General features: G+C 50.9%; 1 protein-coding gene across 1 annotated transcript; it reads right to left on the bottom strand.

Moving 5' to 3' along the window:
• Nucleotides 1–1,263: 1,263 nt before the first annotated feature.
• LOC115637113 (dixin-like) lies at nt 1,264–22,819 on the bottom strand. The gene is made up of 11 exons (XM_030538035.1): nt 22,713–22,819; nt 21,199–21,303; nt 20,516–20,569; nt 19,867–19,959; nt 19,705–19,776; nt 19,046–19,132; nt 18,505–18,666; nt 16,879–16,945; nt 7,682–7,790; nt 6,946–7,054; nt 1,264–5,177 (listed from the first exon to the last, which is right to left on the bottom strand). The coding sequence occupies exons 1-11, from the start codon at nt 22,800–22,802 to the stop codon at nt 5,097–5,099; spliced, it is 1,029 nt and encodes a 342-aa protein (XP_030393895.1). The 5' UTR covers nt 22,803–22,819; the 3' UTR covers nt 1,264–5,096.
• Between the last annotated feature and the right edge of the window lie 264 nt (nt 22,820–23,083).

The raw sequence follows: 23,083 nt of genomic DNA, 5'->3' as shown, positions 1-23,083 counted from the left end.
CAGGTAGATATCGTGCCCAGATTACGTTCAGGGCATCCTCCTGCAGCTGTCACCCCAGCGCCTCGAAGGTGCCCGCTGTGCTGTCTCTCAAGGGAATGGAACTCCCTTTATGATGGCACACAGGCAGATGCTGTGGTTCTTGTATGAATCGATGAAGGGGAAATGCCACACTGATTTGAACTCATGCAGACCCAGAGAAGGCCCTAGGTGGGAGTTACGTAGTACAAAAGCGGGGCCTTGTCCTCACCTTCTAGGGGAGGCATGAGGCTGTTCCCCAGTGGGGAAAAGAGCCTTTAGAGCACAGCCAAACCTGCATGTCAGTTCCAGTTAGGCCCACAGTCACAGGCCTCTCCACCCCAGAAATAGTGCCAGGTTTGACTCTCCCATAACATACATCCGGGTCCCAGAATTAATTGAGCTATAGGCCCCAATTTCTGCATCTGAACTCCCAAAACCATACAGAGCATGACTGACCAGTGGGGCTCACACAGACGTTTCAGCATCAGGGTCTTAATTTGTCCAGTTTAGGGTGGCTCTTTGCCTCAGTTTCCCCATTGGTAAAATGTTCCAACCCATCAGCTATCCTTAGCAATACTGACATTTCCCCATAAGGATTGAGAGACTTCATTAACGTCTATAAAGTGCTTTGAAATCCTTGGTTGGCAGGTATTTTATATATATATACGCAAAGTATTCTTGTCTTTATCACTACTGCTTCAAGGTTTTTAAATGATTTAGCAAGCGCTGTTTTCAGCACACAGGACTTGCCTCTACTGTGCCATCGCCGTCGGCAAATCCAGCCACTGCACCTGCATGCGTAAACAGGATTGGCTGCAGTGATATTTGCTCATAAATCTATGAGTTAACTGAGCCCAAAAGCTATTGCATTTCATTTTAAATTATATGAGCAGTATGGTCTGAGTCAGAGGTTAGTCGTAGTTTTAAAATATCTCACTTAAAAATAAGTACAAATCTTGCAAGCAGTTGACCAGCCCAGAGCTGTTTGCTGTTTAATGTGCATGGATCCAAATCTTCTCTTCAAAGTGAGGTTCAGTCTCTGAGCTTTCCTGCTGTCTTTAAAGATTTTGGAAGCCAGATGGAACAGTCCCTTTACTCAGTTCCAGTGCAAGATGGTGTCCTCTGCTGTGTATTCTGTTCCTACTGCCTTGCCAACACACCCATATACATGAGCATTGCATGCCTGTCAACATATTAGAAGCTTCAGTTCAAAGGAACCTCCCTCCCCACCCAAATGGATTGATCAGATTCCATTTGCAAATGAAATGAAAACAGTTTATTTAAATGATTTTTAGTCCATAAATCCAAAGTACATCCAGTCAGATATATACAGCTCTTAGATGTACACACAAACCTCATTTCTCACTCTGTTGGAGGACCTGCAGATTGAAAGTAATTGTCCTTTTAAAAAGTGATGAATGCAATCTTTAGAGTTTCTAGGAAAATATAACTTTACATATAGCATGTGTGTTAAATAATCAAGTTACAATTATAAGGAAACCAAAAAGTAGCTTTGCAGAAAATAGGGCAGAAATAGACATGTATAGAATCAAAGGAAAACATGTAAACCAAGTCCAAGGCCGGATTCTGATCCCATATGCCCTGCTCTAAATCAGGAGTAAATCCATTTAAGCCAATGGTGATACACTAGAGTAAAACTGGTATAAATGAAAGGAGAATCTGGCCCCGGTGTACCTACTCTTTTCCAGGATTGTCTTGTCCCCTTTTATTTTGTGAATAACTTTCCCTGACCTAACCCATACTCCTTTCTGCTCATTCATACAATGACAGGAAGCCAAGAGAAAACTGCCATGTCATTGCAGGAACAAAGCTGAACCTGAGTTGTGCATGTGTTAGAGCCTAGGGGAGCAATCCCGGGAGGAGAACAAGGCGTGGCCATGGCCTTCAATTTTAGTCCTCAGGTTCTTTCACACAAGTCGCAGTGACTTCTGTGGGCGTTGGATGTGCATGTCCGAGGGCAGAGTGCTGCCAATACTTTTCAAGGATTTGAACTCAGAACATGCATCCATCCTGTATGTCTATGTTTTCCATTACATGCATCTGAGGAAGTGGGTATTCACCCACGAAAGCTCATGCTCCAAAACGTCTGTTAGTCTATAAGGTGCCACTGAACTCAGAACAGTAATTATCACAGAGGGAACAAGGTTTCTGTTCTAGTTTGTATGTGGTTTTAGCACTGATGAAGGGTGCTTGGCTGATAGTGCTACAGAAGGAAATCTTTATCCCCAGAATAAGCATGGGCAGTGGCAATGCAAGTTTCCTTCTCTGTGCCTCCAAATGTACTTCGCTCCAGCCCTGAAGGGAACACAAGACAGTAAGTGGCTCCAGGGCCGATTCAGTCCTTGGTCCCTCTGCTGAGATTGCCAACAGGCATTTCAGTGGTGACAGTGGGTATGGGGATGGGGAACCACTAGGAACAGGACAGATCCCCAACTCATTCCACCTAGGCCATCAACCAGCCATTGCTGAGGTGGTGACCAGGATCACTACTGAGTGAGACTGGACTGAAACCTATGACCTAGAGGTGAGAAGTTCTATCGCATTAGCAATTACCTCAGCCATTGAGTCACCAAAGACAACTCTTAAACACTGCTCATCTCTTAAAAGCAGAGAGGGATACAGGATGGATACATGGAGGCCTTTGAAAAATTACTGTTTTAATTGTTTCCATAAAATGGATAAGTCCTACCTAAAGCGCACAACTCTGACTGAAATTAAGCAGACTAGTAAAACTTTAATTAAAAGACATTCAAGATAAATTGCAACTCAAATACAATAATGCATTTTAGTATGATAACCCCATGCTGTCTTATAGCAATGCACTAAAACACATGCAACAGAGAAACCAGTGATTTCCAGGGAGGAAGAAAACTTCTGTTTCTTTTCAGTACTGATACTGCTTTTCTCCCATTGAAGAACTTTCCCAAATGCTGACGTTTCGATGGCTGTTTATGATGAGAAAGAGTGTGTGTAAATCAGCCGATGAAATAGAACTGATCAATAATGGCTTAACAGCCAACACGTGTTCTACCAGTGCAGGAATGGGGTCAGAAAGGTATTTGAGCTCTTCCTGCAATAGTGGGAGTGATAAGACAACTACACGTAATTCCTGTCTATATGAGAAACAGCTGGCAAAATATAAAAACAGTAGGAACTAGTTGTACTTTGTAGTGAAATAAAGCTAGCCATGGACCCCACTTTGCGTGGTGTTAACAGGAGACTGTATAAAACATATTGACATTCTCTAGAAAATGAGTAAACTACAGCACAGTATTGTGGAAATATACAGAAAGCACTTGCACTGGTATAAAAATATACACCTCAGACAATGATGTAAACCGGTACAAAATAATTCCAAAAAACAGGAACAAGTTTACAAAAGGTCACATTAATATAAAATAATAAAACCAAGTTCTCCCAGCCTCACCCGCACAACTCAGACAAGCAGGCAGTTCAATGATGGGGCATGTTCAAAGATGAACAGACAGAGGCTGTTTGACCTTTTCAATCAACAGTGCCTATCTGCTGCAGACTGTGGCCAGCTTTGCAGAAGTCAGGCTGCCTGACAATGAGAGCAGGGCCTGGCACTGCAGTGAGATAACCTGGGTCCCTAAGTGTATGTCTATACTGCAAGAAAAAACCACATGGTTGGCTTGTATCAGCTGACTTGAGCTCAGGTTGCAGGGCTATAAAATTGCAGTGTAGATGTTTGGGCTAGAGCTGGTGCCTAGATTCTAGGACCCTCTTGCTTTGCAGGGTCCCAAAGCTCCAGCCCAACTTGAACATCTATCCTGAAAATTTATAGCCTCATGAGCTGGACTCAGCTGACATGGGCCAACCATGGATGTTTTATTGCAGTGCAGACACACCCTAATGGATCTCATAGCACATGCTCTCCCAGCTGACCATTTCCTACTCCATTAGGTGCCAGAGACGAAAGCATGCTGGGAATTGGGGTACTGCTGCTCACAATATCTATCCTAGAAGTTTGGTTATTTGCTTAACGGCCTTGTCAATCAGTGAAGATCAAGTACATGGTGATGCCTGCACAGAGAAAGTGAGAAGAAGGAATACAGATACACCAATCGAACAGACTCTGTCACTTCATCCCTGAAGAAACATCCCTGCTTGTTTCCTGGGAGAGTAGATTAGATTTTCGGTTGGCCTTACTGGATGTATGGAAAGGGCAGGGATGGTAATGGCTGTAGAGAAAGGACTGGCAAAAGGAGAAGCAAAAGTACCTTATCACCCCTGTGGGGAAGCTAGGAAGGTTCCTGCTCCCTTCCCCAAAACAAAAATCCATTGGCAGTTAAGTAAGCACCTGGTTACCAAAGAGTTCCAACTTCCCAGGGCAACAGAGCTCAGACCTGATTGCAAGTTGGAGGGCAAACAGCAGAAGCAAGTCGAGGAAATGGAAGCCTGCACTTGGGAAGAAAGACAACGTTGCCAACCTGGTGGTCTTTGCTATGGTAGTGCCTAGCACAATCCACAAGCTTCTTTCACTGTCAAGTTCCTGGTGCTCTTTGTATCAAGAGCTTGCAAAGTTCACGGGAGGGAGCTCTGCCTCTTCAGCACAAATCATCTGGGCATGGATTTTGGTTGGTCACATCTTCTGGTAAAAGAAGAATCTAGCAGCATCTTCTGGTCCATGAGGGCAGAACTTATGGTTGCAGGTTCATATAATACTGAATGTGTCAAATCAGAGTTGAAATGTGCAGTCTACAAACAGCAGCAGGCATTCCAGGGGGTGGGGGAACCAGGAGAATGGAGAAACACATCAATAAGGCCTCCAGGGTTTTGTTGACAGGACAAAGCAAGATGATTCTTTCCCACCAATCTGCAATTTCAGTCTCACAACACTGTCTGCATTTGGCCATGGAAAGTTAAATGCCAGGCATCCTCGCACACACAAAAGTGTTTTACCCATTGGTTGCAGAGAAGTCCTCTCTTTTGGCAGCTTGAATTGGACATGTCCCAGCTCACACTCTTTTTGGTCATTATCTCCGAGCATTCCAGCCAGTTACGGGTCCCCACAATAATAACACCCAAGAGTCTGATTAATTTTCCCCATGATCCTCTTCTATCCAGGCTACAATTTTCCCCTCCCAACCAGGAATGATGTCATCATCATGGAGGACCTATAAAAAGGCAGAGAGAGAATCAGATCACTTCTGGAGGATGGACACCGCTTTGTTACATCTGAATGGCATGAGAGATGGAGGAATTAAACCAAATAATAAAAATAACTGGCACTTACATAGCATGTTAAGTTCCCACCATGCTTTGAAAACAGCAGTATGGCTGCCTATTCCTCCCCCATAGAGAAAAAATAAGGATTATTATCCCCATTTTTCTGACAGGCAAAGTGAGATACAGAGAAGGGTCATGATTTGCCCAAGGTCACACAGGGAGGCAGTATCAGAACTGGGATTAAAGCGTGGGAACTTCAGTCCTCCGAACATTAGACCATCTCTGGAGAAGCTGGCACTGATGTGTCTTAACAAAAGTTTTTTGGGGGAAAGGCATCGTTTAGGGTTATTGTGGGGAAAAGGGAGAGGATTCTTTGTTATATAAAATAGCTAATTAAAAACCAAGAACCACATTCAGCTGTGGCATAAGTAGGCTCATTGACCTCAACTGGGGTTGCACTGCTTATGCCAGAGCTGACTCTGGCCCCAAGTATTTAGGATACTTTAGCGAAAGCCCATCTCCACCAGCTTGGCTCACACCCATGGGCCACAGAGCCACAAATGGAGCAAACTCTGCACTGATTTAGATGTAGAAATGGCCCGAATCCTGCTGACTTGCCCCATTCAAGAAACCTCTCTGATATCACACCTGCCTTAGCCCCACTGTGCCACCGACCGGGAGCCACCTCAGCTAAGCGCCACCCAGCCGGAGCCTGCACCCGGCAACCCCTTTCGCACCCTAACTCCCTCCCACACCCTTATCCACACCCTGAGCCCCTTCCCGCACCCTAACTCCCTCAGAGAGCCCTCACCCCCACCGGCACACCAACCCCCAGGCCTGATCCACCTCCTGCACCCAAACTCCCTCCCACAGCCCACACCCCAACCCTCCTGCTGCAGTTCAAACTCCCCCTCCCCCGCACCCTAACTTCCTCCCAGAGCCCGCACTCCTACCCCAACTCCCTGCCCCAGGTCAGAACTCCCTCCCGCACCCTAATTCCCTCCCAGACCCTGCACCCCCACCCCAACCCCTTGCCCCAGCCTTGAGCCCCCTCATGCACCCCAAACTCCTCATCCCCAGCCCCACCCCAGAGCCTGCACCCCCAGCCAGAACACTCCCTCTCTCCCACACTCGAACCCCCTGCCCCCTCCTGCACCCTTAACCCCTCATTTCTGGTCCCACTCCAGAGCCTAGGGGAAGCCCCGTGCCTCCCCGCAGGGCTGGAGCCGCAAGTGCTGGCTTGACGTGCTGCGAGGGAAGCCTTGAGCCTCCGTTCTCTCCCTGCAGGGCTGTGTGTGGCCCGTGACTGTTTTTTCCTGTGGGTCAATGGCCCCGATAGAAAAAAGGTTCCCCACCCCTGTTTTAGAGGTCTGGCTTGGAATCTGCATCTCCCGAATGGTGCTGTCATAGGAAATGCCTCCGGGTGCAGCTGGCACAGTGAAGGAGGGACCCTGCAAATCCCCATCCACCACTTGTGCACCTTTATGATCACACTAAAGTCAGTGCTCTGGGTGGGACTGAAGATGTCCCTTTTTGGCTCCTTACTTGGGGGCTGTTGTCCCTTAAACTGTAGCTCTGAAAACTGTAGCTCTGTAGCAAGTTAGAGATTTCATTCACATGGAAAGTGAATGTGACAGAAATGTCCAGGCTGTTGCTGGTGACACCATACACAAACTTAGATTAGGAGAGAGCTGCTACTAAAGAGGACAAACATACCTCCTCCTTGACTGTGCCAAATTCTGGATCCAGGGCTTTGAAATGGTACCGGTGGGTTCCTTCCCGATCGATAGCTGCCTTGAAGTCCTTCAGCGTCACCTCACCTAACCTGCAAAACAGGAGTTAAGAGCTATCCTCTCTGGCAGATTCTGCCATGGGACTGAGATCAAGTGCTTGGACACAGCTTGTAATATGGCACACTGAACATTAGCACCAGCATGGCACAATGAACAGCAGCACTACAAGGTGAGCCAGAGTGCCTGGAAAATACCTGGTACAACCCAAAGCATCTGATCACAGAGAGAATAGTGTCTGTTATTTACTGAAAACAAACCCAAACCAACTCTTCCATGTTTCTTTTTTGCAGTGACTGCGATAGCTGCTATTGTAGATGGAGAGTCTTGCACTAAATGGTTTGTGTTGTGCTGGAGTAAGAGTAAATCTGTCTGGCTGCTGCCCACTCATAAAACCAGAGATGAATTATCATACAAACCAGAGATCAATCTTCTGGGGCTTTAAATAAACAAACTAATTACATATGCATCAGCTGGGAAATCCAGTCAGGCCTAAAGTGACAAACACACATATTGTGGGTCTGCTTTCTTGTCACCACTTCCTCTTTGCAATGAAATACAGTCAAAAGCCAGATTTAAGGGATGGAGAGGAGAAATACCATGGATTAGATCCGTGCTTTCAGTGAAGCAAACTCTATTAGTGTGGCAAAGCCAGGTCTCACCTCTTTGGTATATTGACCATGAAAGGTGTGAGTGAGCGGTCCGTGAAGTAGAGCACTTTGGTGTAGGCGCTGCTGCTCACAGTGGGTATGCTGTGAGAATGAGGCAATTCTGCAAAGAGAGAAACACCAAGTACTGTCACTGCAGCCAAGGGAGAGCAGTTTTCTTTCCCACCCTGTTCCCCTAGAGGCATTCTCAGCATCATTTCAGCCCAGGAGCAGAGACCCAGAGATGGGAAAGACCTCTTAGATGATGAAGTCCATCCCCTGAGAAGGGCAGGATCTTGCCCCCTTACAGGAAGACAGTGCACTGCAAGGTATTACAATGTTAGCCTGAAGGGCCACCCTAGCGCCGCCCCAGGGGATGATGAGACACGGCCCAATGCACACGGTGCATACAGCACACCCCCTGCACTACAGAGACTTCGCCTGCTGTCTTTGTAGTGATCGGAGAATTCCAGCCCATTCTCGGACAATCATTCCGTGAGTGGCACACCCCTTCTAGCAGTTCAGTATAACTGATTATCATTCTGCTTGTCTTCACTGACAGAAAAGAGGGAGCAATAATTGACTGAAACCTACAGGACAAGAGGTCACGTGTCAGCTCAGACCGACTAACTCAGAAAGGCGCAACAGACCCAGTCACCTGCCCTTCTGCCCATATTACATAGACTAGGGAGGTGTCTGTGCGCGTGATGAGTTTCTCTTTGTTAATATGTGCATCTCTCTTTCTGACTGCACCCTTACCCTCCCCATTGCTGCAATACAGGTGTGTCTATGCCAAAGGCTTAGGCAGGGGAAGGTGTACACAGTGAGACCCTCTCTGGTTTTTGACCTTCACAACATGTACACAAAGGAAGTGAACTGCAGATCTGGACATCAATCATAAGGGCTTTCTGGCTTAATGAATCTAGAGCCATCACTTTGAGCTCTTTACACCCAAGCAGATCTGGGTTTGTGATCCGCTAGAGCCTGAATAAATGGACTTCTGCAGTGGAGGGAAGCTGCCTGCAAGGGCTTTGGGAGGTGGCAAGTAAGGCATGTTTTGCATCCATTAGGCTGGTGACATGGAGGCTGCTGCACAAATTGCAGCTTTAGAGAAGAGAGAAAAGGCAACCCAGGTGACTTCTCAGCAGAACCCACGTTGGGCTTTTCCTCCAGATACTAAGTGTTCATAATTCCTTTGCTAATATCTCCCTAAAATCCTCCTGGTGCTGAGCACTGCAATGTAGTTAAAAAGTGGGGCTCTCTATTTGTCCCCAACACCAACAGGCCGACTCCTCACTGCTCCTTTGAGAATTCAGTCTTTACAAACCAATGGATTTTTCAGGTTATATTTACAACTGACCCCAGAAAAGCAGTTCCCATGATGAAGAGGAAACTATCGCTGCTCTCAAGTCAGGCAAATGCAGTGAGGGGAATCCTGCGCTACAGTGTACACATTAAACCCCGGCCTAAGAGATGGTACTCATGGCCACTAGGTGGTGTAAGCACCCAATGCAGCTAACAATAATCCTTAAGGAGTCTGAGAGAAAAGACGGTTGCTCACCGTTGTAACTGTTGTTCTTCGAGATGTGTTGCTCACATCCATTCCAGTTAGGTGTGCGCGCCGTGCGTGCACGTTCGTCGGAAACTTTTTTACCCTAGCAACTCCAGTGGGCCGGCAGGTCGCCCCCTAGAGTGGCGCCGCCATGGCGCTCTATATATACCCCTGCCGGCCCGCCCGCTCCTCAGTTCCTTCTTGCCGGCTACTCCGACAGTGGGGAAGGAGGGCGGGTGTGGAATGGATGTGAGCAACACATCTCGAAGAACAACAGTTACAACGGTGAGCAACCGTCTTTTCTTCTTCGAGTGATTGCTCACATCCATTCCAGTTAGGTGACTCCCAAGCCATACCTAGGCGGTGGGGTCGGAGTGAGAAGTCGCGGCATGGAGCACTGCAGTTCCGAAGGCCGCATCCTCTCTCGACTGCTGTACCAGGGCGTAGTGGGAAGCAAAGGTGTGGACCGATGACCAGGTCGCTGCCCGACAGATTTCCTGGATGGGCACACGGGCAAGGAAAGCCAGCGACGACGCCTGCGCCCTGGTAGAATGCGCAGTCACACGGCCCGTAGGGACATGGGCCAAGTCATAACAGGTCCTGATACAGGACGTAACCCAAGAGGATAACCTCTGGGAGGAGATAGGAAGCCCTTTCATACGGTCCGCTACCGCCACGAAAAGCTGGGGGGATTTGCGGAAGGGTTTGGTCCTCTCTATGTAGAACGCGAGAGCTCTACGGACATCCAGCGAGTGGAGCTGCTGCTCCCTGCCTGAGGAGTGAGGTTTCGGGAAAAAAACCGGGAGGAAAATCTCTTGGTTGACGTGGAAGGCTGAGACCACCTTGGGTAGAAAGGCAGGGTGTGGTCTAAGCTGCACCTTGTCCTTGTGGAAGACCGTATATGGGGGGTCTATCACAAGGGCTCGGAGTTCTGACACCCGTCTAGCTGAGGTGATAGCTACTAGAAAGGCAGCCTTCCAAGAGAGGTAAAGCAGGGAGCAAGTAGCTAACGGCTCAAAGGGGGGCCCCATGAGCCGAGACAACACCAGGTTAAGATCCCAGGTTGGAGCAGGGGGACGGACGTTAGGGAATAAACGTTCCAGCCCTTTAAGGAATCTCGACACCGTCGGGTGAGAAAAAACGGAGCGACCGTCCGCACCCGGGTGAAAGGTGGAGATAGCTGCTAAATGGACTCGCAACGACGATAAGGCCAGACCTTGCTCTTTGAGGGACCAAACATAGTCTAAGATTTCGGTTACCGAAACTTCCATAGGGCGGAGATTTCTCTCTACGCACCAACAGGAGAAGCGTTTCCATTTCGCTGAATACGTGGCTCTTGTGGACGGTTTCCTGCTGCTCAAGAGCACCTCTCTCACAGGCGTGGAGCAGCGCAGCTCGGAACCAGTTAGCCACGCAGGAGCCACGCCGCTAGGTGCAGCGACTGCAGGTCTGGGTGACAGAGAGACCCGTGGTCCTGGGTAATCAGGTCCGGATGAAGGGGCAGGGGAACTGGGTCGGCTACGGCCAAATCCAGCAGCATGGTATACCAGTGCTGCCTGGGCCATGCCGGGGCCACCATGATCACACGAGCCCTGTCTCTGCGCACCTTCAGGAGGACCTTGTGAACCAGAGGGAACGGAGGAAACGCATAGTACAGGTGGGTCGACCACTGGATGAGGAAGGCATCCGCTATCGACCCCGGCTCCCTGCCCTGAAAGGAGCAGAACGCTTGGCACTTCCTGTTCCCCTTGGACGCGAAGAGGTCCACCCGGGGATAACCCCACCTCCGGAAAATGGTGAGAGCGACGTCCGGGCGAAGGGACCACTCGTGTGACAGGAAGGATCTGCTCAATCGATCCGCCAGCGTGTTCCGTACTCCGGGAAGGAAGGAAGCCCTGAGGTGAATGGAGTGGGCTACGCAAAAGTCCCAGAGTTGTATCGCCTCGAGGCACAGGGAGGAGGACCTGGTGCCGCCCTGCTTGTTGATATAGTACATGGTCGTCGTGTTGTCCGTGAATACGGCGACACAACGATCCTGAAGCTGATGACAAAACGTTTGGCAAGCAAGGCGGACCGCTCTCAACTCCCTCATGTTGATGTGCAGCCCCACCTCCTCCTGGGACCACAGGCCCTGAGTCCGCAGGGTCCCTAGGTGGGCCCCCCAGCCTAGATCTGAGGCATCCGTTGTCAGGGATACCGAGGGCTGAGACGGGTGAAAGGGAAGACCCGCACACAATACGGACTGGTCCAACCACCAGCCGAGAGAATCTAAGACCTTCTGGGGGATTGTGATTAACATGTCTAACGGTTGCCTTGCTGGCCTGTACTGACTGATAAGCCACAGTTGGAGAGGCCTCATGCGGAGCCGAGCGTAGTTGGTCACAAAGGTGCACGCCGCCATGTGACCTAACAGGGTTAGACATGTCCTCACTGACGTCAATGGGGCTGACCGCAAACGTTGAACGATCGCCGCCATGGTCTGGAACCGTTGTAGAGGCAGCGAGGCCCTGCCCACAGTGGCATCCAAGACGGCCCCGATAAATTCCACCTTCTGCGTGGGCCTCAGAGTGGACTTGTCTGTGTTTATCAAGAGGCCCAGATTTGCAAATATGGCGGTGATCATGCAGACATGGCTGTTGACCTGCTGTTCCGACGTGCCCCGAATCAACCAGTCGTCCAGATAAGGGAACACGTGGACACGGTTGCGCCGAAGATGCGCCACGACAACTGCCATGCATTTTGTAAACACCCTCGGGGCCGTGGACAGGCCGAATGGGAGGACTGCAAACTGATAATGAAGAGCCCCCACAACGAAGCGGAGAAAGCGTCTGTGGCGCGGCCAAATGGCAATGTGGAAATACGCGTCCTGCATGTCGAGGGCGGCGTACCAGTCTCCCGGATCCAGGGATGGAATAATGGTCCCCAGGGATACCATGCGGAACTTCAACTTCACGAGGTATTTGTTGAGTTCCCGCAGGTCGAGGATAGGCCTGAGGCCCCCCTTGGCCTTGGGGATCAGAAAGTAGCGGGAATAAAACCCCTTGCCTTTCTCGTTTTCCGGAACCGCCTCTATAGCTCCTTTGCTGAGGAGCGTCTGCACCTCCTGCCGAAGGAATTGCTCGTGAGAGGGGTCCCTGAAGAGGGACGAGGAAGGAGGGCGGGAAGGAGGAGACGAAACAAACTGCAGGCGGTATCCCGTCTGCACCATGCTTAAAACCCAGCGGTCCGATGTTATTTGGGACCACGCCGGGAGGAAAAACGAAAGGCGGTTTGAAAACGGGGGGAAAGGATCCATAGGGGAAACTGTTACCGCGCCCTCGGGCGCACCTTCAAAATGAAGGCTTAGGACCAGGCGGGGGTTTTGAGGAGCCTTGGTTCTGCCCCCCTTGGTTCCCAGACTGCCTGCGCCTGCCGTTCCTGCCGCGGCGCCTGTAAAGGTCCTGCCGCTGGCGGAACTGGGAAAACGGCCTACGTTGCTGCTGTTGTTGTGACCTAAAGGGTCTACGCTGCGTCACGGGGGTGTGCATCCCGAGGGACCGCATGATGACCCTGTTGTCCTTTAGACTCTTGAGTCTGGGGTCTGTCTTATCGGAAAACAGGCCCTGGCCTTCGAAAGGAAGGTCCTGTATAGTGTGCTGGAGCTCCGGCGGAAGGCCGGAAACCTGCAGCCAGGAGATGCGACGCATCGTAACTCCCGACGCGAGGGTACGGGCAGCCGAGTCCGCAGCGTCCAAGGAGGCTTGTAAGGCCGTGCGTGCGACCTTCTTGCCTTCGTCCAAGACGGCCGTAAACTCTTGGCGAGCATCCTGTGGCAGCAGCTCCTTAAATTTGTCCACTGCCACCCAGGAGTTAAAGGCGTATCTGCTCAGCAGGGCCTGCTGGTTAGAGACCCTGAGCTGCAGCGCCCCAGCCGAATACACCTTACGGCCAAGGAGGTCCATCCGCCTGGCCTCTCTGGACTTGGGGGCCGGAGCCTCCTGGCCGTGACGCTCCCTATCGTTCACCGATTGCACTACCAGTGAACTGGGAGTCGGGTGAACATGTAGATATTCATAGCCCCTAGAAGGGGCCATGTACTTTCTCTCGACCCCTTTTGCTGTCGGAGGGATGGAGGCCGGGGACTGCCAGATAGTATTGGCGTTGGCCTGGATGGTCCGTATGAAGGGCAGGGCGACCCTGGTGGGAGCATCAGAAGAGAGGATGGTGACAATTGGGTCCTCTATCTCCGAGACCTCCTCTGCCTGCAGACTCAGGTTTTGAGCCAATCGCCTGAGGAGGTCCTGGTGCGCCCTGAGATCCAGCGGGGGGGGACTGTAGGAGGAGGTACCCGCCACCGCCTCATCCGGGGAGGAGGATGATGAGACCCCAGGCACGATAGTGTCCAACTGAGGGTCTTCCTCAGCCCCCGCCTCTGCCTCCGGAGCCACAGCGGAGTCCTGCTGTTTGGACCCTTCCTCCCCTTCCGGGGAGGGAGGAGGGCGAGACAAGGAGGCTTCAGGGGCCCTACGCTCCGCAGTCGCCGGTCTAGGAGGGAGCTGCTGGGGGCCCTGGGCCTGATGGTATGCCCAGGGTGTCCAGAATCCCCACTGTTGTGGGCCTTGGTCTTGCAGCGGCGGATCCCCGAACAGCGCCGCCTGCCGGTCGGTGCCCAGCGCATACCCACTGTCCGTCTGGGAGGATACGGACGGCTGTCTGGAGGGCCACGGTGGCGCCGATCCCCAATGGTAAGGGTCTGCGCGGGCCGGCACGGAGGATCGTCTCGGTGCCGGGGACCGGTGCCGGGAGTCATATCGGTGCCGGGACCGGGATCGGGACCGGGATCTATCACGGTGCCGGGATCCTGATCGGTACCGGGTGCCGCTTCGGTACCGGGACCTGCCACCAGCTCGGTGCCGGGAGGTCGACCGGGACCTGCCACCAGCTCGGTGCCGGGAGGTCGATCGGGACCTACCACCAGCTCGGCGCCGGGAGGTCGACCGAGACCGGGACCTGCCACCAGCTCGGTGCCGGGAGGTCGACCGGTGCAGCGAGCAGCGTCGGGACCTGCTCCTGGAGTCGCGGTGCCGGTGTCGCCGACTGGAGCCTGACCGCGACCGTCTCGATGCCGACCGTTGCTGCGAGTGCGACCGGTACCGCTGAGGGGAGCGGTGCCGGGACTGCGAGCGGCGTCGGGATCTGGAGCGCCCAAGACGTCGGGACCTGGATGGCGAACGACTGTCTCTGGGCGGCGCCGACAGCATGGGCTTGCCTCTGGACACAACCCGCACCGGAGGTACCGGGGGTGGTAGCCGAGTGGGCTCCGTCAGGGCAATAAGGTCCCGAGCCGAGGCGAATGTCTCCGGCGTGGATGGGACCACTACCTCAACCCCAGATCTCATGGGGGAGCTCGGCGGCACCGGACTCAACGGACCCGCCGGGCCCGGAGTCAACGGTGCTGACGGTGCCGGCGGCGCCGCGGCCGATGTCGAGGCCGGGCGCTCAAGCCGGGTCAGCCTGGCCGGAGTATCAGACTTCGACGGCCTTGGCTCTGATTCCGGTGCCGGAGAAGGTCGGTGCCGGGGAGTCTTCTCGGTGCCGGAGCGATCCGGTGCCGGTGTCGATACCACGGCCTGTGAAGCCGACGGGTCAAGTGCCGCCTCCATTAGGAGAGTTCGGAGCCTCTGATCCCTCTCCTTTTTTGTCCTTGGCTTAAAAGCCTTACAGATGCGGCACTTGTCGGATCTGTGCGATTCCCCGAGGCACTTCAGGCACGCTTCGTGGGGATCGCTGGTAGGCATGGGCTTCTTGCAGGCCGCACACTGCTTGAAGCCCGGCGAAACAGGCATGAGCCTGGCGCCGGGTGCCGGGAAGGGCTAAGCCCCCGGCGAAGAACTACTTAACAACTATTTAACTAAACTATCTACTTAACAAACTAATTAACAACTATAATGGAACTAGAGATGAACGATAGATAACGATAGAGAACAAGGAGAGCTAGGGACGTGGAGGACAGCTAAGCCGCGCTCCACAGTTCCAACGACCGACACGGCGGTAAGAAGGAACTGAGGAGCGGGCGGGCCGGCAGGGGTATATATAGAGCGCCATGGCGGCGCCACTCTAGGGGGCGACCTGCCGGCCCACTGGAGTTGCTAGGGTAAAAAAGTTTCCGACGAACGTGCACGCGCGGCGCGCACACCTAACTGGAATGGATGTGAGCAATCACTCGAAGAAGAACATGGCATTTCCCCCTGAATCCAAGGAGTAATTACTATTATTTATATTCAGGTATCAGAGGGGTGGCCGTGTTAGTCTGGATCTGTAAAAGCAGCAAAGAATCCTGTGGTACCTTATAAACTAACACGTTTTGGAGCATGAGCTTTCGTAGGTGTTTACCCACTTCGTCAGATGCATGTAGTGGAAATTTCCAGGGGCAGGTATATACATGCAAGCAAGCTAGAGATAACGAGGTTAGTTCAATCAGGGAGGATGAGGCCCTGTTCTAGCAGTTGAGGTGTGAAAACCAAGGGAGGAGAAACTGGTTTTGTAGTTGGCAAGCCATTCACAGTCTTTGTTTAATCTTGAGCTGATGGTGTCAAATTTGCAGATGAACTGTAGCTCAGCAGTTTCTCTTTGAAGTCTGGTCCTGAAGTTTTTTTGCTGCAGGATGGCCACCTTAAGATCTGCTATAGTGTGGTCAGGGAGGTTGAAGTGTTCTCCTACAGGTTTCTGTATATTGCCATTCCTAATATCTGATTTGTGTCCATTTATCCTTTTCCGTAGAGACTGTCCAGTCTGGCCAATGTATATAGCAGAGGGGCATTGCTGGCATATGATGGCGTATATTACATTGGTGGACGTGCAGGTGAATGAACAGGTGATGGTATGGCTGATCTGGTTAGGTCCTGTAATGGTGTCGCTGGTGTAAATATGTGGGCAGAGTTGGCATCGAAGTTTGTTGCATGGATTGGTTCCTGAACTAGAGTTACTAGGGTGTGGTGTGCAGTTACTGGTGAGAATATGTTTCAGGTTGGCAGGTTGTCTGTGGGCGAGGACTGGTCTGCCACCCAAGGCCTGTGAAAGTGTGGGATCACTGTAGTAAAAAAAACTTCAGGACCAGACTTCAAAGAGAAACTGCTGAGTTTTGGTTCATCTGCAAATTTGACACTATCAGCTCAGGATTAAACAAAGACTGTGAATGGCTTGCCAACTACAAAACCAGTTTCTCCTCCCTTGGTTTTCACACCTCAACTGCTAGAACATGGCCTCATCCTCCCTGATTGAACTAACCTCGTTATCTTTAGCTTGCTTGCATATATATATCTGCCCCTGGAAATTTCCACTACATGCATCTGACGAAGTGGGTATTCACCCACGAAAGCTCATGCTCCAAAACGTCTGTTAGTCTATAAGGTGCCACAGGATTCTTTGCTGCTTTTATTATTTATATTGTGGTAGTACTCAGGAATTTCAGTGAGGATCAAGCTCCTATTTTGCCTACCCCTTGCACTGAAGTTTAGTCTATGAAGCAAATGGCCCAGGAGAAATGCTACAGCAATGAGCAATGGAGTGAGAGGTCAGCCTGTACTGCTTCCCAGGAGGGACACTGTGCAGTGGACTTTGTCCAGGAAACCTCTGAGCCGTGAAGCCAGTTTTTGGAGCGATAGAGCTGAAATGCACTCACTGGAGTTGGGAGGCCAGGAGTCTCGATACTCATTCGCTGCTCGGCTTGCGGGCGACTTCCCTTGAGCCTATGGGGAAAGCCAAGAGATTGAGGGCAAAGGGTCGGTTCCACAGGCCTCCAGTGGTGCAAGCAAACTAACCAGGGAAGGAAAATGTCATGAAACACTTTAAGAGGATCATCTTCTTCCACACACACACGTCTAGCCACAAGACCTACCCAGACACACACAACCAGATCTACACACAAGACCCCCCCCCCAACACAAACACACAGAGACTCCCAATACACACAGATTTTCACCCAGACCCCTGCTGTAGGATATGGCATTTAAATTTAACCAACATGAATGACTATTTTCTCCCAAGATACTAGGAGCTCAGATTTCCCACAGTCCAGAGGTGCAAAGTGGCACAATCTACAACCCCTACTGAGGGTCAGCATGGCCTGTAGGGATGGACAGGCTTAGAGAGCATAGACTCTGGAGTCAGGTTCGCCTGGACTTTGAATGTCACTGTTTACTTTTTCACTCTGCCACACTTTTTGCAGACATGAAATAGACCCCAACAAAGAAACAACAGATGGGTTGGACTGATTAAAACCACTAACATGGCCCTTCTCCCAGACAGAGACAAACTAACCTTGTGTAGTTATAAGGTCAGCAAGTGTCTGCTTCCAAATACCACCATCAGGCCTAATGGGCAGCACAACAGAGCCCAGGCAGCAGCAATGACAGCCCATGGTGGTGTAGTAACAGCTCTTTGCCCACACAAGCTTCACCGCACTCTGCAAATGTTAACCAATTAATCCCTACAGCCCCCACTGGGAGGGAACAACGACAGAACCAAGAACAGAACTCAAGAGTCCTGACTTACAGGCCCCTGTTCCAACTACTTGACTAGATCAGTGGCTCTCAACCTTTCCTGACTACTGTACCCCTTTGAGGAGTCTGATTTGTCTTGTGTACCCTGAAGTTACACCTCACTTAAAAACTACTTGCTTATAAAATCAGAGATAAAAAATACAAGAGTCACAGTGCACTATTATTTGCGTACATTCTCATGTTTAGTATACAATTAAAAAATTCATCAATTGGAATACAAATATTGTACTTACATTTCAGTGTATAGTATATAGAGCAGTATAAACAAGTCATTGTCTGTATGAAATTTTAGTTTGTACTGACTTTGCTAGTGCTTCTTCTGTAGCCTGTTGTAAAACTAGGCAAATATCTAGGTGAGTTGATGTACCCCCTGGAAGACCTCTGGGTACCCCAGGTGTATGCTTACCCCTGGTTGAGAACCATTGGACTAGATGACTGCTTCTCAGTGATATAAGCAGCACATCTTAACATTACGCTTCCAGTGAGAGGCAGTGAGAGCAGAGATGTGAGGTACAGTAATGAAACACCGTCTGCTACACCCCAGGGGTTCCTCCAGGGCTGGCTGGGGTCCTCAAGGTCCCTCCATCTGCCACAATCTAGCCTTCCTTAGGATTCAGTGAGCAGAGTGACCACATGATCAGCACACTGCAGGGAGAGATGTGAAGGGATGGAGCACTCCCTGTTTGCTAGCTCTGGTCAGTAAGAGGAGGTGGAGGTATGAAGCAAGCCCAGTGGGGAATGTTTACCCTTCTCTCTTGCCTCTTCTGTGTCTCCATGCGGTGCAATCTCTCCACCAGGCTGGAGATGCCTTGTTCCAGGCTGTCGATGGTGTGGTGCTGCGGGTCGTGGCCGCTGAAACTGTTCCGCAAGCTGCGGAGGGCATCACGCACCAACTGCAGGTCGTTCGTCTGCCCGAGAGACCAGGAGAAATCAGCCAATGCAGGGATTCAGAGCCTCGGTGTAACCTCCCTCCCTCCTGGCGCTGCACTTCTCCCAGGCCCAAGGGACCCTCAGAGGCCTGCACTTTCCCTTACAGGCTGGCAGCTGCAGAGGGAAGGATCATAGAATCATAGAATATCAGGGTTGGAACGGATCTCAGGAGGTCATCTAGTCCAACCCCCTGCTCAAAGCAGGACCAATCCCCAACTAAATCATCCCAATCAGGGCTTTGTCAAGCCTGACCTTAAAAATCGCTAAGGAAGGAGATTCCACCACCTCCCCAGGTAACCCATTCCAGATGCTGACTGGAGTCCTGAGCTGGCTCTGACTAAGGAGCAGGGTACCTACCACCCTGTGGGCTGTGGGAGCAGCTCCTTTTCCTGCTGTCTGGAGGAAGCCATTGCTCTGAGTGCTGTGATTGCTGTAGCCCATCACCTGTTGCAAGGAGAAGACGCTTTAACAGAGGGTACAGCAAGTTTCTGAATTTCCCAAAAGAAGATTCCAAGGTGCCAACTTCAGATTTGTGAGAGGGCATGGAAAGCAACTGCACCAACAATACAGTCCCATTGACAGCAGCATTCTGCAAGGTACATAAATTCACTTAAGAACCCACACAACTCTGGAACCTAGGCAAGTGTAAGGATTCTCATTTTGCAGATGGGGAAACTGAGGCAGAGATGGGCAGTGAAGGAGGGAGTCAGTGTCAGGGCTGGACAGGAACCCAGGAATTCCTGTTTCCCCATCCTGTGCTCAGATCACTCGACTTCACCCCTTGTCAGGTTGATGGGGGAAGTTGAATAGGTCTGAATTTTCCCAGCTGACCTGCAGCAGAGAGCAGTCCTTCCCAGAAGTTCCAGCTGTGACGTTCCACGGAGCCTGGCCTCTCTGGGATAGAGAGGGAGCCCAGGAGAGCTTGGCACTGGACTCTAGCTGCACATTACATAATGTCAGGCAGAGAACTTCATTCCAAGAGCCTGATGTGTTCCAAGTACTAATGCCCCACTCACCTCTTCTGTCTCTCTCTTCATGCACTGAGCCAGCAGGGCCTCCTTGTGCTCCAGCTCCCGCTCCAAATTTGCCTGCAAAGGGAACAGACAAGTCAGTATGAACTGAGCTGACCAGGCTGGCACCAGCTTCTCAAGAGCAGGGCATGTTGGCGGGCTCTGTACCTGCTGGTAGCTGGCCTCGGAGAGCTGACGGAGCATTTCGTCTAGCTTGGCCTGGTGCTGCTGTACGTGCCGATCCTTCTGGCCCAGCTCCTTCTGCAACCCAGAGGGATTAGGGCATCAGTGTATGAGCAGGTGATGAAGGCTCACCTTCACCTTCCTCAGGAGCAGGGAAGGGTTAAAGCTGGCACACCCTAGCTGCCTTAAACCCCATGTTCTAACTGTACCTTAAGGCCTTGTCTGAAAGAGTCACTCAGGCCCATGCTGCCCTGGGCTACAGACATGCCACAGGCTCAGCACGGAGGCCAGAAGCACAGCTGATCTATAGGCCCAGGATTCATGTAGGGCCCTGAGGATAATTTAATGACACAGATGCGATGGGCAGTAGGTTTGTGGGTGAGCGTGGTGCACTCAAGTGCACACACCTGATGCCAAAGCAACCCGATGACCACTGTGAAAAACACTCTGGGCTATGGCACAGTCCTTCTTAACCTGAGCAGCCATATTCCAAAGGACATCACAGAGATCTCTTGTTATTGCTATTTATTCACAGTGACAGAGCACGAAGCACAGGGAGGGCAAGAGCCCTACAGGAAGAATGTTTCCAGGGCTCTCCCAATCTCCATGTGACTGGGCTAGGAGAGTCTCTTACTTTGTATTCTCCCAGAAGTCTGTTCCGCTCTTCAACCTTCCTCTGCAGATCAACCTGCAGAAACAAAAGGGAGGTTTGTATCTCAGAAGATCCAGTGCATCCATCGACACAGCCCTCTCCTCACCCTTGTGTGATAAAGGCTGTCGTGGGGCGCATGTGCACAGAGTAACAGAGCCTGAAGTTAGCAGCAATGAAGTTAAATGCACAGATTCGGTGCAGTATCCTGTCCCATCTTTTACCACTGCTGCCTCCTCAGTGCTGATTCTACACGCAAATGCTCTGTCTGCTGAATGTCACTTGCCTTTAACACATGGAACAGAGATGACGGGCACACTGCAGTTTCAGCCCAGTTATAATGAAAAAATAAAGCAAAGCTTTCCTCAGTTTCAACCAATGAGGAGGGCCTTTGGAGGATGGGGGAGAAGAAGAGGGACCCCCATAAGTGGGGGGTGAAGCAGGAGATTCCAGTAAGTCTGACTATAGGCCACTGGGTTGCACTGCATTGGTTCCTCTGCATAGCCCAGTGATCACTGCTATCCCACAGCACATGGACCTACACGGTGCCCACCAGCCCCACACTGTGACCGCTGGGCTCTCTAGCCTGTAGTCTCAGACCCTGCAATCCCCAGCCATCCTCCCCAATACCTGCGACATTGTCTGAGTTAGCAGCACAAATGACTCACATTCAGGTTGTGCAATTCCTCCTTGTCCATATTTGCTCTCAGCAGCTCCTGCTTTAGCTGAAGAACTGAAGCGTCCTGCTGAGCTAACCTCTGCTGCAATGCATCCTGGGAAAATACACACATTACTGTTAGCACAGTGCCACTGGTGTGCATGGAGTAGGCAGGTGCCCTGCCATGAGGAGCTGATGGTCTAAATTTGATAGATAACACAGTGAAAATTACAACAGGCCCAGGAGAAAGAAAGGGACATGCAGAGTGCCAGACTGTGGCCCATGGACAAGGGTGAGCCCTGGCACCCACAGCAGGAGATGTGAAGGCATCTGCCTGAACAAGCTCTCAGGCCTTACACTGGGATGCTCCCTGCTGCTGAATTCTCTGCCTTTAGCTAGCTGTCAAAATCACTGAGGAATTTCTGTGCTTCTGTTTGAACTTCCTGCTCAGGCATGGGGTGGCCAACCTTCCCCAGTGGGGAGAAGCAGCTGTATATTTGGAGGCTCCTTTTGGTGGCACAGAGCCAGTGACCCCCGTCTATTGCCTGCACCACTCACGGGGGAGAAACATCCTCTAAATGTGTCTCTGGGGAGCCAGGATCCATGGCTGAATCAGGGCTCAACCTTGCACTTTTCCATTCATATTACTGTGAAGCAAACAGCTCCACCTTGGACAGCAGTGCGCTTCCTCCACAACGCAATGTGACAGACAGCTCCAAAACTATCTCAAACTCAGGAGCAGATTGTAAAAGGCCTGTACTCCAGAGGGAGGCACTGGGCAAACAAGAACACACACAGCCAAACAACTGCCCCAGCTAAGGAGGGCATCTGCACATGCCGTGGTTCCCTCTCTGCTGCTAGGAATAAACCAATCCACCACACTAAAGTGTTTATTCCCAGGATAACAGGGCTAACAGGCCATGAGAATCACCATACACATACCCTGTTCCACCCATCCCTTTGGGAACTGAGGCCCAAAGAAGCAATGTGATTTGGCTAAGGTCACAAAGACAGTAAGAGAGTCAGGAATAGAACCCAGATGTCCTAATTCCCAGTTCCCTGCTTTGACCATATTCACTTCCCAGTGCCAGGAATAGAACCCAGGAAAAGAGCCACAAAAACAATTAAGGATTAGAAAACATACCTTATAGTGATAGACTGAAGGAGTCAATCTATTTAGCTTAACAAAGAGAAGGTTAAGGGGTGATCTCATTACAGTCTATAAATATCTATATGGGGAACAGATATTTAACAATGTGATCTTTAGTCTAGCAAAGAAAGGTTTAACACAATCCAATGGATGGAAGCTGAAGTCAGACAAATTTAGGGCTTGTCTCCACTTACCGGTGGTCCCTTCTGGCCATGGAATCTATAAAGCTGTGAGCCCTGACTGCCAATTCCCTGCTCTAACAGGCCCCATTCCATTCCTTGGGGTAAACTGAGAGGTATCATGTTGCCACTGACCCCTCTGATAGGTTCCCAAGGGTTACTGTTAATTATTTAATTAATTCTCTCTCTTCTCACCTTTATTCCTTGTAAGTTTCGCGCTTCTTGCTTGTATTTCAGTAATTCCTTCTGTAAATCCAACACAATTTGTTTAAATGGTCGTTTCATGTCATCCCAGAAATATCTCCATCCCTCCCAACACCTGGTCTCTGGAGACCCTCTCAAATAAAACAAACCCCACCTCCTCTCACAGACCAAAAAATATGTCAGACCACAGTTTACAAACCCAGCAACAGAAATCACTCTTTCTCCATGAAACACCTTCTGAGCAGCAGTAGCTTCCTAAACGCTTTATATTAAGTTGCAGAGATAAAGATTGCGAATCCACCAAATCTACCCTTTGGAATGCAGAGCACTTTACTTCCAGCGTTAGTGCTGGGCTACTGCCA

This window comes from Gopherus evgoodei, chromosome 19, assembly GCF_007399415.2.
Source record: "Gopherus evgoodei ecotype Sinaloan lineage chromosome 19, rGopEvg1_v1.p, whole genome shotgun sequence".
In the NCBI taxonomy this organism is placed as follows: domain Eukaryota; kingdom Metazoa; phylum Chordata; order Testudines; family Testudinidae; genus Gopherus; species Gopherus evgoodei.
Note: the sequence above shows the minus strand (reverse complement) of the source record. Positions and strands in the feature narration are given on the sequence as shown.

Coding starts and splice junctions, on each gene's coding strand:
- LOC115637113 (XM_030538035.1), bottom strand. CDS start 22,802: ATGAAACGACCATTTAAACAAATTGTGTTGGATTTACAGAAGGAATTA. Junction 19,960..20,515: donor GACTTCTGGGAGAATACAAA/GTAAGAGACTCT, acceptor TCTGGGTTGCAG/AAGGAGCTGGGCCAGAAGGA. Junction 16,946..18,504: donor AGAAGAGGCAAGAGAGAAGG/GTAAACATTCCC, acceptor CTTTCCCCATAG/GCTCAAGGGAAGTCGCCCGC.